We start from the raw sequence: 19,238 nt of genomic DNA, 5'->3' as shown, positions 1-19,238 counted from the left end.
GTTTCAAGCCTGATGATTCTCTAATAGGAGAAAGCAGAGGGAGCGGCTCTGACTGAGACACGTCTGCTTTGATGACTCACATGTTAGTGTAACACATAGTCATTGGCTAAGTTTTATTTCATCATGTGTATTTTTCCAGGTCAGACTGCTGGATCAACACAAAACTGAAAAGCAATATAAGTCTGAATCGGTATGTTGATTTGTTGATCCTTGAAGACTTTCAATCTAAACCGAACGTCCCTAATAGCCGGCCTGTTCTAGCTTTAGAGGGCAGGCCTAATACCTCCTCTGTTTAAGACGTCATTTTTCTACTGCCACGAAATAAGCACAGCTCATTTCTATAACTATAAAAACTGAATGCATGACACAGACGTACAGTTATATATGCACCTTGGATTAATTAAATCCAGTTTCATTGTCCATCTAGCATGGCTCTGGTCTATAATTTTTCAATCGGACCCACACAAAAATCCATCCAGCATTACAATTGGATGATTATAATCATAATCGTTGGTCTCTACTTTCAACCTCATGAAAGTAGAAAAGACCAATGAGATTGTAGATCTAGAAAACCATTTCCCTCAAAGAGGTGACTTAAACTGTGGTTGTTCCCAAAAGCCAAAGCTCTAAATCACTGACATGTATTGCATCATATCCAATGCTGGGAAAGCCAATAAAAAGCAATGCAACATATTTATGGGGATAATATTTTATTTACAAAAGTGAATTATTACAATAATGTAGTGTGCGACCAGAGTTATTCTAAAAGGTGAAAGTTACAATAAACAATAAAGCCAGCTCCCCTCGACTGGTCCACAGTAAACCGCTAAATGGTTTCAAACCTGTTATCAATCTACACAGACATTTTCTCGTTCTTAACTTTTCTTGTTGTGGCCAGGCTTCAGTCCCACAGCACAAACGTGACAGACAATCTAAATGTGAATCTGTGAAGTTTCTGTGAATCCATGCCTGAGAAGGGATTTCTTTTTTAATCCAGAAAGTTAAATAAAATGTCAGTTCAATGACAATAGGGTATACCTATTGGATGGATGGAATGTAGCAAACCAAAAACCTATTTTAAAAACTCTTTAAATTAGTCAAAAAGCCCAATACATAAAAAAGAAATCTACCCAATAGTATATATTACAGCACTGGTACTACAGTACGAGACTATGAATCAACAAAACAAAAATCTAAGAAATCCAAACACAAACACTGCCCTCTGTGTTGTATGTATATACTGTAAATATATATACTGGGTGTTGTGAAGTTCAGGTGAAACCACGCAATGGAAAAAAAACACTCTCTTTTAACTGCATTTAGAAGTAAACATGAGAGGCCCACAGTATACTTATTTTGGCAATGTAATTTCGACGCCAACCAGAAAACAATGGTAGAGATCTTTAACAGTTTGAAAACTAGGAATCATCTAAGTTATAACTTGTGGAATAAAGCACTTGGTATAAGTGTACAGTCGGTACAGAGAAAGACATCAACAGGGTGAAATACTCTGCGGCTGTGTTTTATGAAGGAATTCAGATCATATTACAGCATTCAATAAACAGACAAAACTGCTGTTGTCGGTTTATTTCCTTTGTCCGCTGTCACTCCACTAGTGTCATTTCTATATTAAAATTGTCAAATTACTGTATCAAAATAAATTTAAAAATGGATTTAGTTACCGTATTTAATCCAGAGACATGATTAAAGCCACTGTAGGGAAGTAGCTATGTGTCGGAAAAACAACACGTCACTGACTGTAGAATCCCGCTCACAGTGATGGATAACTGTAACAAAATGAATTACCTGAACTAAAAAGGGCTTAAAATACAACATAAAAGCACACCCACAAGTCAGCACTACTACTTGTTATTAAAAATCCTTAATCTTTTACTTTTCATTATTTTGTTTTTAACTTGGACTGTGGCTGATAACAACAGTAATGTTTGTCATAATATTTACATGGGGGTTTAACCATACTGGATTCTGATTGGCTGAATTCAAACGCTGATTTAAAACAGAGTGGGAGTTCAGTTGCTACAAGGGTGGCTGGACTGAGTGCGGCCGTTTAAAAAAGGATTTAATGCCGATGACAAGAGTCAATTTGTTATTTTAAAAGATGTACTGTATGTTTTGCATATGCACGTGCACTGGTCCGTGTAAAGGGCCTGGTCTACAGTCACTCGCTGCAGCCTTTACGTCATCGTGTGGTCGCATTCAAAAAACAGTCTTTGTGGGGTCCAAGCGGGTAGGAAGTGTAGGAACATCCTCAGAGAATTCAAGTCGGTGGGAAATACGCATACACTTTGTTGGTGTCACTGGAGCTGTGGTCGACAGTGTGTGGCAATGAGATCACATTTGAGAGACGGGGTTTTCACTGGGAGGGGACCAACTGTGTCGAGCTGGCTGATGGGTGGGTTGTTTCAGGTAACCAATTGTGCTGATTACCTTCTGGAAACACACAGACAGACACACACACACACACAGACACACACACACACAAGATGAGATGAAATGAGATGAAATGTCTCTCTTACTACTAAAATGTAGCTACCACCAGGTTACTGAATTATCTAATTAATTAAATTATCCTTGTGTCTCAAAGTTTCAAATACTAAAAAGGAAAAAGCGAGCTGGTTGCAGCTCATTTTAAAAGTCACTATCATTGTGTGTGGATCTCATCATTTTGCAGCCCTCTACTGAAGGACCCTCATGAAAAAGCAGTCCATTCTTGAAAAAAATAAATCTAAAACGGCAGCAAAACAAAATCATGGCCGTAAAAATGCCAATATACGGTGTCCGGCACAATGCATGTCTCTCCGGCCGACCATCCAGGTGGTAATTAATGAAGAGAGGGGGCCAGCACTTAGTGTTTGTAGCCACAGTGACAGTGGAGAGGATTCAATAGACATAGATCAGTGAAAAGGTGCTGATGGCCTGTGGTCCGACTACGCTGGACACAAAAGGAGCGCTCGTGTCCCGCAGGCACTTCATCTTAGTTCATATCCCCACTCCAATGGGCCAGCCTGGGTTATGGCTCTCTGGGGACCCAAGCAAGATTACTGTGATCGCTCTCACACACACTGAATCCCCTAACCTAACTCTGTAATCCCCACATAGAACCATAGACACTTCAATATGCTGGAAAGAAAGTGGATGGCAGTGGCACATGTTCTTACCCACAGAGACGGATCCAAGTCAATGGTGATTTGTCTTCAGTGAAAAGAACGAGAAAACCGGCTACAAGAAAAAGCAAAAAGGACACACCGGAGTTACTCCACATGGCTGCTCTGTTTGCCTGCATGTTTTTACATGGTATTAAGGCTGTTACCTTATGGTCTCCCATACAGATATTAGGACCCACTGTGTTGTAAACCACGCTATTCTCACCGTCATCTCTCTGAAAAGAAGAACAATCTTGTAAATACACTGTTATTGTATAAATAACTTCTTTCAATTTTTGCTTTTAGTCACGTTTGCCCGGGTTGGACTACATGACAGTATGACAGAGCTGGTACAGTATATTACATGTTCACCCACACATTGACAACCACGGCTTAAAGCAGATGATATCCAGATTTTTTGGGGATACTGGCATTAAAGGTCCTCTATTATTCACTTAAAGTCACCTTGTGTGGAAGCGTTACTACAAGCTAACAAACAAAACAGTTATGTATTTCAGCTTTGAATCCATTAATAAGAATCAGTGGTTGACCTTGTGAAGGAGTTCTTGGGCGGTGTGTGACATGAGGATACGATCGCACCAGGCAGGACAGCGAGTGTTCATGTACTGGGTCGGCTTAGTGTACTCTTCACTGTAGGGGTAGCTGAGAGAGAGAGGGAGATAGAGAGCAGTCCTTGTTTTTTTCGAGTGACAAAGAGCAATAGTACAGATACAATTGTCGTACCCCAAAGAGACAGTGGATTTGTTTAGGGATAACAATGAAGTGTTTTACCACAAACAGCTCATTTGGTCTTACCTGGGTGGAAACTTGATGTCTTCTTCCGTAATGACATCATGAAAGGCTGCGATCTCTTTGTCATATTTCAAAAGCTGAGGGATAGAGGCCATTACTGATTAGCGCTACAGGAAGTCACCCCGCATAAGGGCCAAGTTTAGATGAGCGAGTACAACTTGAACACAGCTGAAAACCCCATTTTCACCTATCGTTAAGTTATCGAAACATTGTGTACTTTCGAGCAGTTGTGTTTACCCGACTGTCATTCATAAGAATGTGTTTCCGCTGATAGGATATAATCTAAAATCTGCCAAGACATGTCAGATAGTTGCTAAGCAGCCTGTGGTATTTGGTTATAGTCGTGTGTGTGTGTGTGTGTGTGTGTGTGTGTGTGTGTGTGTGTGTGTGTGTGTGTGTGTGTGTGTGTGAGTGTTTATGTTTGTGTGTTCAAAGGTCAAGACTGTGTTCTCACCGCTTTGCCATTGTCCGCCCTGAAAACCGCCTGGTGCAGGTAGGCAAACATCTTCTCCTCAATGTGGAGCAGCACCTGCGGGCGAAAGGGTGGACAAAGTAAAAGCAGCTCCACAAATAAAATAAAACGCCAGTTGCCGCCCCAACTGAACTGGGTTTAAACATTTAATCACCTGGTGGTCGTTGTCTTTTTCTTCACAGATGATTTTGGCCACTTGGTTACTGCTGTCCTTCTTCACCGTCTGCACATCCGCCGAAGTTGACAGATGCTGCTCACGAAAAAAAAAAAAAAACACATACAAACGCAGGGTCTTTGTGAAAAAAAGCCCGGCTGATAAATATCCTCATCACCTGGGCTTTAGGAGAGATAGAAGTGCTTGCATACCTGGACCAGACTAAGTGTGTCCAGACGGAAGTTGAAATCTCCGAAAAGGAAGAAAGGCAGAGGAGTATAGCGGCTGTCTGATATCCTGGAGAGAAACAGCAAAGTCAGGAATCAAAAATTCATATTTTAACTGAAATATCATGGTTACAAGGAAATTGGCCAACATTGTATTCTGACTATATTATTTAAGGATGTAGCTCAGTGTCTATGTTCTGCCATCGTGTATATTTTTTACTCATGTTTTTCATAGGTGTGTGAAGCTGGAATTATATCTGACCTGTTGATGACATATCTGAGAGCGTTTTTGCGGTTGGCTGAGTAAATGGACGGACTGGAGTTGCAGGCAATGAGGTTGGAGGCATCATGGAACAGGTGGACATTGACCAGGTCTAGACCTCTGCCAGGAACAAAACAAAACAGAAAACATGTGAAATAGTGGCAGGTGGTGAGAGGACACGGGAAACAATCTGATTACACCAAAACCTGGCATCTGATAAGTGCATGTGTGTTTGTCTCTGGGTGTGTGTGTGTGTGTGTGTGTGTGTGTGTGGGTGTGTGTGTGTGTGTGTGTGTGTGTGTACTTGTGCCAACACATGTCACTTAAGTGGAGCTTTCTAATCTGTAAGTGCCCTCGTGTTAATGCTAAACAAACACATTTGTCTTTCGTGCTGCGCGTTCACTCCTTTTCTTCCGGCTGTCACTGGAAAACAATTAATGTGCATCCAACCAACGGGCCGTGTTGACTCACAGAGGGATGTTGTGGCACACAGATTGTGGGCTCCTTTTGTTACTAGACCCAGGTAACAACACAGCAGAGCAAATAGTGACCTGTGTTATCAAACAAAACACAGGCTGTGGCTGCAGCACCGTGTGATTTCTCCTCATCCGTTCCTAGGTTATATTTAGCACAATTTCAATTCACTGGATTCAAATCACACATTATAATTACGTTTCTAATCAAATAATAATTAAATATTATTATAAGTTAAATAAAACTGCTTTCAAATCGAGAAAAATGGTTTTGTAGAAAAACAAATTCATGTAGTATATCTCAAGGCATGTCATATTAAGTATCTCATATATCTCCTCTTCGGTGTTGTTGGAATTGGAAGCAGAAGTGAAAACAAAACAGATCTTCCTTTGTTTGCTGACTGATAAATCATTCACAATTTTTTTTTCTTTCATTTCTCATTACAGAGAACTCTAAAAGCTAATGCGTGGAACCGGGGCCAGTAACGGATGAACACGTGGCTTTCAAAGCTGTTTAAAGTGCTACTGTGGAAGTAAAAGATTTATCACTCAGAAGTCAGAGCAGTATTTCCAGTAAATGGATGTCACAACAGGTCAACAAGACAACCAAAAGTGAAAATGACTCCAAACTTGACCTATTTTAAATCAAGGTGAGGTTCAGTGAACAGTACGTACTGGTTGTGTATGATCCAGCGGGTCCTCACGAAGCCCTTTCTGGACCACTTGAACTGCAACAGAGACAAATTAGGGTGAGTCACTAAACAGCAGTGAGCCGTGGTCTGTGAAGGGCCAAACTGATAATTATTGATTCTGCCACATAATTTGTCTCTTCAACATAATTTGTCTCATCTCCCTGTCAGGGCAGGCAGACAGCCCCCTGCAGCCCCAGTGGACTCATTTGTCCCAACATCTCCCTTTGGCCCTCATGTACCCCTCCCTATACACACACACACACACACTCACACACACACACACACACACACACACACACACACACACTAGACAACCCTAGCATACACATATACACGCTCATGCATACATACTCACATCAGGCCAGAAATTCTTTGGGAATTTCTCTTTCTCCACAGTGGTGACCTCGTCCAGACGTCCAAAGTGCTTGTTCTGCCCTGACACTGCTTTAAAATCCTTAACTGTGAGTGGGTGAGAGAGAGAGACAGAGAGAGAGGGGATGAGAGAGAGAGAGAGAGAGAGAGAGAGAGGGTTGACATGTAAAAGAGTGATAAAATATGCAAACAGCAATCAATAAACTGGTGTTAACCTCATCAGAGCGGCATACGTGATGAGCGGATCTATAAGCGAGCCATTAGACGAGTGTTTGGCGAACAACAATTGGTTTGGGCCACACAGCGAGTGGCAGCTGCAGGATGTTTATGGTTCTTCCATAAGCTTTTCTGAGGAGCTTTTTCACGCCTAACGTGACTGGACTATGCAGCAGGAAAATAACAGTTCCACTTTATATTCAGGGATCTTTGCAGATATCAGGACTGGGGAAAGGGGAGGCCATCAAACTGTCATCATACACAGAGAAATGTCCTGAAAAACCCTGATATTAAAACATCCAGAACAAGAATCTTGCCAATCATATGCAACACTGCTCGCATCGGCCATTTATTAGCCGTAACCAAAACAGTTCAGGGCACGAGGGGAGTTGTTGATGTTTTTAAAGGAAAAAGCCCAATACCAATCCATCACCAGCTGACAAACTCCGAAATGATAAAAATCGATGCAAAACATCATGCATAAGGAGTAAAGTTTTTACCATTAAAATCATAGTGAAAGATGTTTTTCAGTGTCTTGTGGATGAAGTACATGCTCCCCAAAGCCTGTGGAGAGAAAGAGAGAGAGAGAGAGAGAGATAAAGAACAAATATTTGACAACATCTAATGAAAGTACCTGGCAACGTCACAGTAGAAAATATTATAACACGTCCAATACGTTCTGGTTTGACTGTAAATCTGAAAGCATTCCAAAAGTGCAGAAGTTTGCAGCTGCGATAAGGTTCTGAGAAATGCATACTGAAATGACACGTTTAATGTTTCAGCACTTTTATTTTCACACTTGCTTCAAAGTACACAAAGAAAATCACCTTAGCCTCCACATACATGTTTAGTCTAATGAAAATGTCAGTGATATCAGAATATATTTTCAATTAAGCAAAAACAATTACGTGTCTGGTAAAAGGTTAGAATTCCTTTTTTTAATATCACAACGTCAAACTTTATTAAACTATAATACTCGCAGAACATCTAAACATGGTGACAAAAACACGAGCTATCATCTCAACTTGAACCTCTGAGATGATGAATTGAATAGTTCATTATTTCCCCATCGTGTGAGCTGAATTGTGAGCCTCATATTGAACAATCCGGCACCACACAGTATATTGTTACTCTCCCAAAGACGCATGAAACTTTAAAGAATATAGACGTTCAAAGCAAACACACCAAACCACCCGTACACACACACACACGCACCTCAGCGCCCAATCATCCCTGACATGAGGCTGACAATTTTTAATGTACTAACTGCCTGCTCCACTGATCTGATTAATCGTGCCCTGCGAGATCAATAAAGACAGAAAATTAAAACAATTTAAAAGGTATTAAGCAGTAGGCCTGCTGTCTGCCAACGCTGCCACTGTGACTGGGGGCCGAAGAAAAATCGGCCGGTGCTCGGAGGTCTCGGGGCGTGACAAACCGCTGTGCAAACCTCCCCAGCCCGCACACAATCACACACACACACACACACACTAAACATCCAGCATGAGAGATCTCTCCCTGAAGAGATCATTTATCTTCAGTGCCAAAGGCATCCTCATTTAACAAAATGGAAGAGTCTCAGCGGTCAACTCCACTGAGCGGCAATTAGCGGCCAACTTGTCCAAAACCGAGGTTCGATTTGAACGACTCTGACAGGCCTGTTGACTTCATGCTAAGACTAGGAGCTCACAAAGACTGTTTCTCAAAAGCTAAATAGGTTTTATTGTCATTTCCGTCAACAATTTTCAGTAAAATTATGATTCAAGGGCTATATTCAGATAATTAGCTTGGGACAACAGATCTTAATTTGGCCTGGTTTATGTGGAATCAGTGACAATGTCATGTTTTAACAGTGCTGCAAAGTACACATGCGGGCACACACACATACACACAAACAAACACACAGATGCACATTCTCCTCCACATACTCGGCCAAACACCCATCTTCATCAATCAGGTTTGTGCACAGTTTAATAAAAAAATATTGACTTACAAGTGATTTTTTATCAAAACACCATTTGTACAGGGAACGCATGGCGAGTCTGCCCCCTCTACTCCTGAAGCCCCCCCCCCCTGAAAGTAAATCCCCCCTAAACTCTCTCTTGGCCACATAACTGATGATCCGCAGCCAGGGGGGGAAACAAATTGAAAATCAATGCGGGTGGCATAGACGAAATGAGAATGAGGCATTAGGAGGAGTGGGAGGCGGCTGCAACCCGCTCAGGGCAAACAGTAGAGCCCACGCGAGCACTCGAGCGCAGGGGAAACTTAGTCCCAGCTGTCTTCTGCCCCCCCCCATCATCCCCTCACACTTTATTTATCAAATGGGGCTGGGGATCAATAGTTTTAATCTAGAGTTAAATGTATTGACTTTGGCCTGTCTTTCCCCCCCACACCTGGCCATTGACTTTCCCCCGTTCTACTTCACACACCTTCAGTCTACAGATGCAGCTGTTGACCCCTACTGTCAGACGCCCACTGTGAGGTTATAACATGGGAGGAGCAAGGGTTAATAGTTTAACAAAATACTCAGCCACTTCTCAACTGGAGGGGTGTTACTCGTCTTAACCGGGGGGCCAAATTTCAGACAAACTAATGCGGAAAAACCCAATCGTAAGCAACTACAAACACACTTTCTATTCCGAAAACTTGCTTGTGCTGTGTGAAGGTAACAGAAAAATATATTTTGGAAGCAAGAAATGGCTTTCACGACCTGCCCCAGGTAGTGAAGAACGCCAGCTCAAACTTCCGCTTTTGAGACAGACTCTGGGTTCTTGAGAAGATGGCGGTAAGAGATGTAGATAGTGGCATGACTAAACAAACCTGTCATCTGTCATTGGTCTGTCCCCACACTGTGGAACTGCAACAACAAACTATATCTTTTAAGATCTTTGTCTCACTATGTCACTGAGGTGAGCCTGTGTTTGTTTTGCATGTCCGGCACGTGCAGTGAGCCTGGATGTTTTTAACACAACCCGTAAAGAAAAAATACCCACACATACCAAATCAGATAACAAATAGGAAAAACCTGCACGTTTTAATGATATAAATCTACACGTTCTGATATTGTTAATTTTCCCCAGTTTAATTTTTTTTTTCAGTTCCTGGTCCTCATCAGGAACGGAAAACCCTCAATTAGATATACAGATAAAGACATCACATGATAACCTTTGTGCAAAATAATTTTTGTTTATCACAATTCTATAATCTATATTTTCACAATTTACAAAACAAATACTAATCCAAAAAAATTGTACCAGTGTGAGTTCTTGTACGGTGAAACCTTAAAATTAATTAAATATACAGGTATGATCAAAGCCAATGGTGCAACGGCGAAAGCATTTGTGCATCACATATTAAAGCTGGGGTATATGATTTCTGGTCAAAGTTAACATGGGCTGTACACTTTGACCAATCAGAGCGAGGCTCCGATTCTCTGTTCTCATTGGCTGTTGGGACTGTCCATTCACTTTGGCACGACATTGTTGGTGTAGAACGTGTCAGGGAGGGACCATAGGGGAGGGACCAAAGAGAACAGGTGGAGCGCTTGACGTATTTGGATTCAAATCTCTATCCCAACTGCCATTTTCTCCCCAAATCCTCCACCCCAGCTTTAACTCAATAAAAAGGACGTCATCACATTCCTTGACATGACCTAATGAATTCGGACGCTTGCTGTTTTACAGTTCAAAATGTGTGTTACATTATAGGCTGAGGCAAACCATACATAAGTTTCTGACTTCCGTTTTCCAGTCACCAGCAGAGTCCCTCCAACTACCTCTGGCCACAAGGCAAAAGTTATAACACGTCCAATAGGTTTCGGTTTGACTGTAAATCAAAAACATCCCGAAAGTGCAGAAGTTTGCAGCTGCAATAAGGTTCTGAGAAATTCAAACGAAAAATTACACTTTAAATGTTTTAACACTTTTATTTTCAGACACTTGCTTCAAAGTACACAAAGAAAATCACCTTAACCTCCACATACATGTTTAGTCTAATGAAAATGTTGTCAGTGATATTAGAATATATTTTTAATTAGGCAAACACTATTACGTATCTGGTATTGTTCCTTTGATAATTCCTTTTTTTAATATCACAACTTCACACTTTATGAAACTATAATACTCAAGATTTTTCAATGGAACAGTTGAGCTCTGTCTGAGCCATTGAGAGTGCTTTCACCGCAGCGATCCACGTTAAAAGCAGAACATCTAAACATGGTGACAAAAACAGGAGCAATCATCTCAACTCAGCCGTACTGTCAGATGCCCACTGTGAGGTTATAACATGGGAGCAATTCCGAAAACTTGCTTGTGCTGTGTGAAGGTAACAGAAACAATATTTTGGATGCAAGAAATGGCCTTCTCGACCTGAGATGCCCCAGGTAGTGAAGAACGCCAGCTCAAACTTCCGCTTTTAGAGACCGACTCTGGGTTCTTGAGAAGATGGCGGTAAGAGATGTAGATAGTGGCATGACTTAACAAACCTGTCATCTGTCATTGGTCTGTCCCCACACTGTGGAACTGCAACAACAAACTATATCTTTTAAGATCTTTGTCTCACATGTCACTGAGTTAAGCCTGTGTTTGTTTTGCATGTCCGGCACGTGCAGTGAGCCTGGATGTTTTTAACACAACCCGTAAACAAAAATAGCCACACATACCAAATCAGATAACAAATAGGAAAAACCTGCACGTTTTAATGATATAAATCTACACGTTCTGATGATGTCAATCTGAACCTTCTGATATTGTTAATTTTCCCCAGTTTAATTAATTTTTTCAGTTCCTGGTCCTCATCGAAACGGAAAACCCTCAATTAGACTGACAAATAAAGACACCCCATGATAACCTTTGTGCAAAATCGTTTTAGTTTATCACAATTCAATATTTTATATTTTCAGAACTTATAAAACAAATAAATACTAATCAAAAAATAAAATACCTCCCCCCCAAAAAAAATATAATATACAAATTTACACAAGCTGTCAGTCCTTGTACTGTGAAACCTTAACATGAATTTATTATACAGGTATGATCAAAGCCAACAGTGCAACAACGAAAGCCTTTGTGCATCACAAATCAACTCAGTAAAAAGGACGTCATCACATTGACGCTTGCTGTTTTACAGTCCAACATTTTTGTTACATTATAGGCTGAGGCAAACCATACGTTTCTGACTTCCTCTTTCCAGTCAACAGCTGAGTCCCTCCAACTACCTCTGGCCACTAACTTAGAGGAGGGCGCCATCTGGTGGAAGAACATGTGAACTACTCTGAGTATCAGGACTTGGTTGTGTGTCTTACCGTGAAGCTGTCTTCTGCTTGGAACTGGTTGTCCACATAGATGCAGACCCTGTCAAAGTCTTTCATTTCCTCACTGGATTCAATCCTCCTGGAGACAACAGACCAAAACAGAGGCTATTATTAGGAAAGAGAGCTCATTCCCTTGTACGTACAGCTGAAGTGACAAGTTGTTTGATTAGTTGATGGCCAAAGAAACATGAATTGGAAAGACCTTTAGACGATTTGAGAGAAGGCTGAAAATGCAAGGTAGACAGAGGGAGAGGGGCACATTTTTCTGAAGATCTACAGACTTTACTGTGCGGTCAATCGTGCCCAGCTGCTCTATAGGAGTCCAACATAAAAAAAAAGACCTGGATAAACGTAGTATAGTATATAGTATAACGTAAAGTATAATATGTCGTTTTTTTGCAAAAAAAAACATTACTAGTTCCAGCTTCTCAAACGTGAATGTTTTTTTTACTAAAACAACATATGTACTGTAAATATGTCAACTTGGGCTTTGAGGAAACTGAGATGGTCTTTTTTTTGTTTGTTGATAAGTTATAGACCAAAAACGTTACTGATTAAAGCAGAAAATAAATCGGGCAGATTATTCAATAATGAATAAGATAAGTTTGTTATAATATCAAGTGCATGGTAAAGTAGGAAGGAATACACACAATACTTTACAATATAGATTTTACTGAGCAACATGGATTACGAGTAGAACTTTAATCATACCTGAAGAAGTTTTCAGCGTGGCCCATGTTGACCATGTAATCTTTCCCCCCAACCTCCTGGAAGTGCAGGGCGATGAACTGTGGCTTGTGAGTGTGGATAGTCTGTAACATGGAGGCACAGCCAGTGTTAGTGTTAAAAGGTTTTACATAACATTACATGAGTGAATAGGGGCAACACAGTGTGTGACAGGCTGATGTTAACTATCCGTAAGGGGTCACTTTTTAAAATCAAATATGGAGTTTTTCTATGCTATGTGGTGTGGCTATGTGTGATCAGTTATCAGCATCATGTCCGTTTTCCAGAGTAACATGGACCTGTAAGTTGGGACATCACCCATATAATGACGCCAGCTGTCTACGAAAGGAGGATCAGAACCAGCAATGAAACATTTTTTAATTTGCATGAACTGCACCAGACTATGCACAAATTGTCAGAGAAAAATAAGAGAAATGTGAGAAGAAACACTGAATGTTTAACTGTGAATTTTCAGTGCAAGAGCCAGAAGGGCAAAACTCACTTACCTTATACAATTCTTGTAACCATTCATTTTGAATTTCACCCACCTAGAAAAATTAGAAAATAGAAAATGTCATAAACAGGGATGCAATCTGTCTGAAAGAAATGGTCTAAATCCAAATACTAAACCGGCTTGTATTTATTTTTCTGACCACCTGAGGGCAGTGCAACAAGCTGTAAACAAAACACCGACATAAAGATGTTATGGCTATCATGTTAGCACAAAGTTGGTTAAGCACATTAAGGCTTCTCGAGCCAAGTCAGAAATATAGGTGAATAATACATAAATAAATAACATTAAATATAAATAATTAAAAGTCAGTTTAATCAGAAATATAAAGCTTAGGCCTACTTTTCCTTCATCCCCCAACTTTTTTTTACCCAGCTTTTTCTTCCTTTACCACCAATCATTTGATTAAAAATAACTTTACACTTAATTTTTATCTTTAACTTACTTGCCACACATCTTCTCCTTCTCATATCCCTTTTAACATTTTAATAGTGGAGCAATTGTAAGGATTGTCTGGCAAGCTAGCTTAACTAGAACAACTGGAAACGTTAAACACACTGAGCATCAGCTCACCATATTATTAGTTAACTTACATTACAAATTGACACCAGCCACTGCTCTCAGTGTTATACATTAACATGTGCTGCATACTACTGTAACATCATAGAATAAACTCTTGTAAAGGCACTAAAGCATTTTTTAGCTGGCAAGCTAAAACTATTCGAAGGTTCACATTCTACCATTGTTTCACAGTATCTTCATCTTCAAGTGCATGTCTTTTGTCTCCATCAAGGACCATTTATTTATTGATGTTTCAGTTCTATTTTTCTGAGCTTAATCGCTGTGAAAAAATAAAATAATAATAATAATAATAATAATAATAATAATAATAATAATAATAATAATGATGAGAAAAGTGAGAGTCGGTCATACTTTTATCATGTAGATCATCATTTTCAGGTTTGTCACTGCTATGAGAGACTCCTTTCAGAGTAAATCATTAATTTAATCTGTTGTCATCACAATTTTGATTAAAGAAGCTTTACAAATGAAGTCTGTTATGGCCTTCTAAGGCATTCATTCAATCATTAAAAAACAAACAAAAAAGCTTCAGGCTTTAAAATGACTTTACTACCAGACGACACGTCAAGTAGAAGTCAGGCTTTCATCAATCACAGAGAGGAAACCAAGATGAACACTGACCAGGTTTGAACAAACAATGGAAAAACTATCCTGTTCGTTACATTAGTTGTGAGTTCCAGGATGTTATCTTATTCAAGTGTACATGCACCTGTCATGAATCTGGCCACCGTCCACACAATCATCACTGACGCTGACTTTATTTCATTTTATTGCAGGGCCACCTGACAGCTGAGTTTACTGTTCAGCACGTATGATAAAAAGCAGGCTGAAAAAAACGCAGCAATCTGTCATACAAGGTTGAGGCTTTCATAGCAGACCCTTTCCCCGTTTGTAACCACAGGTAGACTTCCATTTATGCCGCTGTGTTGAAGTTTAGTTTATGAGCCGTGGCACTGGAAGCACAGGTCCACAGTGGGTGTGACAAATATTTCTCCTGTAAAGTGTTGTTTTTAACCTCACTGAAGCCTCTAGTCTTATACACAAGCTTCAGAATGTCAGTGCTGGTCGGAAACATGTCATGCGTAGTGCGTACTCATACCAGCTGAGACATGGCTTTGCATAGTGTATTTGCATGGCGGTGTGTGACATGCTGCAGCCACAGTAACCTGAAGGACTCCTCTCACGTCATACTGGCTACAAGCACAGTCTGTACGCACTCATGGCCATCGGTGATCCTGATTCATTCATACATGTCATTTTAAAATGTTTTACAGCTAATATTCATGTTCAATTCATGCATTTAAAATTAGAAGAGGAAAACCTTAATCCGCAATCTCCAGCAACGAAACAGTATCCACCCCCCCCCCTCCCTCTGAGGCAAACTATAGTGGCACTGTGTCAGGCAACGACAAGGCCAGGCCCGTTAAACAAGGGAGATCCTAAGCAAGCTGATACAGGAGCAAGGTTACAAAGTGCTAGCTTATAAGAATGCAGCACTGTTATTGAAATGTATTTTTGGCTATAATAAGCGCAGAAAAACTAAGGCTCAGACAGATTATCATTAGTCTGGCAACATTTGTATGAATAAATAAAAGGAAAGTTTGTGTAATGTTATATGTATCCATTTACAGCCGAGCCTAGCCTATACATATTCATTACACAAGCTCACAAGAAACAATGGACTACTGCTGCTATGGTGTGCTCGTGGCTTAGAAATGTCACTGATGGTGGCACAGAGAAACTGTGAGAGTTGACTGTCGAATTCGCTAAACAACTCTTAACGGGGTAAGTCAAGCACAGTGTAAACCAATAGGATTTATCCTCCTGAGATGTTCTTAAGGTCTTGCTCTTATCCCAAAGGCTGGGGGAACGTTTAAGAGTGTTTGTTTATAGAAATAAGGGGGGCCTGAGTAAAAGCTCAAGTCCACCGGGGGAGGGGGGGGGGGGGGGGGAGATAGTAATCTGTTTACATATCTCCCACAATGGGATCTGACATGTTTTCATTGGAACCAGATCTGGCCACCGGAAACATGGTCTTGAGCCAAATTTCCATGAGTGGAAGAGCTTGCCTCCCTGCAGTGTCTGAGGAGTTTTGTCAGCCCAAAATAGGCCAAACCAAAAAACCACTGCACATTCTGTGTTTAAAATAGTCAAATCTCTACAGTCTCTAATCTCTTTAATATGTTATTAAAAAAAAACGTACTGTTAATTTTTAAGAGCTACGTTGTAACATGAGACTAGCTTATAGCCTACACTTTAACTTAGATAGCATTATAGAAATAAAGTGATACGACGGAGCCATCAATTTAAAAGCATAATGAGGATAATGTAATCTCACTATTGAGTGAGCAAAACAGGGTTGCCCTGAACTAAAATGATTAACAGTGATTTTGATTGAACAAAGTGTAGTTGCCAGTTGTGGGAGGCTATGAGGTGGGTCCACATACAAATGTGTGTGTGTGAGGGGGGGAGGGCACAGCAGTTGGACACATACCAAAATACTGTATTACATGAGATGTGTATAGATACACATCTCATGTAATACAGTATTTCGGTAATACAGTATTTCAATATTATATATACAGTATATATTTCAGTATTATATATACAGTATTTCAGATTCAGATACACAGATCTGTGTATCTGAATCTGAATCTGATGAAAATGGGGGCGGGACCTGATAAGCCTTTGGCTTCTTCCGTCACCCTTCGGACAACACAAAGTAAGATGTATGATGTGAAAGAGATAATTGTGTATTGTGTGGAATTGTCCGAAAGAATAATAATAATAATAATAATAATAATAATAATAATAATAATAATAATAATAATAATAATAATAATAATAATAATAATGTCAGGGATGTTCAGGGGAAAATGATCCACTTAGGTAAACAGTCAAAATGTCTTGTGGTCCATGTGAGGTCTGCTGTTACACCAAAAATAATTGGCCAGAATCTGTGAGGGTTGAACCTTTGTTCAACCCAAAATGACAAAGATATGCAGCCAGCAGGAACACGAACATTATATGAGCTGACACATAGCCTGTCACAGAATTGAGAAAGTTTAAAATTGTCAAATCATAAATCAAATTCCAAATAAGGTTCTTATGAAAGACCTCCCCAAACAGTCACATACATGATTTAAGTTAACTCCTCTTAATTTTATATAAGCCTATACTATAGGCTATTATATTGTATTTATATTGGTGTAGCCTACTTTTAAGCAGATTGTAAAGAAAATGTTTTTAACTAGGCCTGCTAGCCTAAATATTTGTCACAGTCACAGGTTATATAGGCTATGATGTAGCCTACCTGCAGTGACAAAAGGCGTATTTGTTTAACATTTCACTGATTTCAATATATTTTCATAGCTGAAGCTGACCTTTCAATGTCACAGTGTATTTTATGACGGTTCACAGATTTCGGTGTAACACCGGGAGCAGGTCACGTGGGGCGTGAATCTTGCTCGTCCCGCGGGTGATAATAATGGATCAACTTTTGCTTGTAGGCTACCTTTTCATTTAGCAATATACAACAGCGGATGAGCACTTTCTTGCACATGCAACCGACGCCTGACAGAGAGACACGACTGATCAAACAAACATTATGGCATTGGATAGCCTACATAGGCCTAGTGGAGAGGGAACTGCAAGTGTAGTAACAAGAAAGCGCGTGAAGAGGTTAGCACACTTGTTGCATCCTATTATAGAAAGAGTATGCTAGCAACGTAGCCCGCTCCAGGTTAAACTCACCTAATTTCCCCTCGGCTAATTATTTATCTGTCAGCCTAAACACATTACGTATAATCCCCTGGCAGCTTTGCAGTCTGGTGTAGTTTTAATGTTGGTCGTACAGTAGGTAACAGTCTACTTACATTGTCAAAGAGAGACCCGACATTTGCGGTGACGAGCAGCACATCAGTGTGTGTTTCCATGTTAACGCCTTCACCAACAGCTCGAGAAAACTCCGTAGTATCGTTGAGAGACGCTCTTGCGCTCCAGGCACTCAAAAGCGACTTTCCGGGAACTTATAAAGGCTTAGTGTGAGCCCAAAAATTGCAACTACCACCGCTCAAAATACACCAACATCGCACTGGTGATACAGCGTCGCTTCTGGTCCAATTATGTTGATGGCGGGCTGTAGTGTCAGGTCGTCCTCGTATGTCGGAGCAGTGCTCACAACATCCATCATCTAGACTAGGAGCAGTAAGTTGGTTTAATTGCCGATATGCGTGTATCCCCGCCTCCTCTCGGTTAATAGGACTAGTGGCTTCTTAGCAGACTTAAAAAGCAGCCTGGGCGGCGCATCTGCTGCTGCCCAGACAAACAAGACAAACACTCATAAACGGACAGAGCAGTCAACTCCGGGGCTCCGCCCACTCGCTGTCAATTACAGTCTTCCTTATATCACCGCTGAGCAAACATCGTGGTCATCACTCCAAAGTGATAATCCCTTTTCATATTTGAGTGCCATGGAAACTGGTTTGTGGTCTGTAGCCTATTGAGAGGTATCTACTTAGTCTTTACTACTTATAATTTGTTTCCATAACATTATGTTGCCTAAATACTTCCTAAATCCTACACACGATTCAATAACGTGTACGGCGTTATACAAAAAAACATTATGTAACTTTACCCGAGGTAGTAAAAATATATTGAAGGACTCCCTCTAGTCAACATACCACAGTGCTCATTCTGTGTCGTCTCAACAGGAAGTTCTTTCTCTTTGTGGAACTTCTTTTGTCTTCAATGAAATCTCTTACTGCTGACTAACAGTTTGCTTTCACAATAGCTTTTTCCCTCCAGCTGTTATGCAAGTTATAAGCATCAACAGCTATTTAACATGGGTTCAAGGTTTATCTGTCACTTTTCCTTAGGGGGTTTGCTCTTCAGTAATCACTGCTGTCACTTTTGTCCCATTGCGACGTCTGCTCGGCCCATGTACTGCTCTTGTTAAAGGCTATACACCAGCAGAAGCTAGTAGTTCATTAGAGGGACTGTTTTTTTATGAGCTTGGGTTATTTTTCCAGACCAGCCTGTGTCCTTCAACGTCCAGTCATTACAACTGCAGAGTTACCACAATATTTTACAGCTCAGCTACAGCAGCTTCCTCCCTACCCAGAGAACTTCAGAGCAGTAGCTTAAACCTTCATTTGAAATGGATGGATCTTTGCCATCCAGCAGTCTTCGCTCCAGCCCTGGCTAAGGCAAAAAGACTGCCGGGGACAGACGCTGGCTCTCCAGAGTGCCGTTAGTGAGT

The 19,238-nt window shown here is 40.5% G+C and overlaps 1 protein-coding gene across 1 annotated transcript; it reads right to left on the bottom strand.

The window, feature by feature from the left end:
• Positions 1-704: 704 nt before the first annotated feature.
• On the bottom strand, positions 705-18,290 carry inpp5l (inositol polyphosphate-5-phosphatase L). The gene is made up of 16 exons (XM_080037808.1): positions 17,854-18,290; positions 13,392-13,433; positions 12,871-12,971; positions 12,151-12,238; positions 7,346-7,409; positions 6,613-6,716; positions 6,241-6,293; positions 5,093-5,212; positions 4,816-4,900; positions 4,604-4,699; positions 4,432-4,506; positions 3,981-4,054; positions 3,716-3,827; positions 3,332-3,400; positions 3,180-3,240; positions 705-2,451 (listed from the first exon to the last, which is right to left on the bottom strand). Exons 1-15 carry the CDS (start codon positions 17,911-17,913, stop codon positions 3,199-3,201), a joined length of 1,185 nt encoding a protein of 394 aa, XP_079893934.1. The 5' UTR covers positions 17,914-18,290; the 3' UTR covers positions 705-2,451; positions 3,180-3,198.
• Between the last annotated feature and the right edge of the window lie 948 nt (positions 18,291-19,238).

This window comes from Ammodytes marinus, assembly GCF_949987685.1.
Source record: "Ammodytes marinus genome assembly, chromosome: 2".
NCBI classification, from domain to species: Eukaryota; Metazoa; Chordata; class Actinopteri; order Uranoscopiformes; family Ammodytidae; genus Ammodytes; species Ammodytes marinus.
This window is presented reverse-complemented; position numbering and strand designations above follow the sequence as displayed.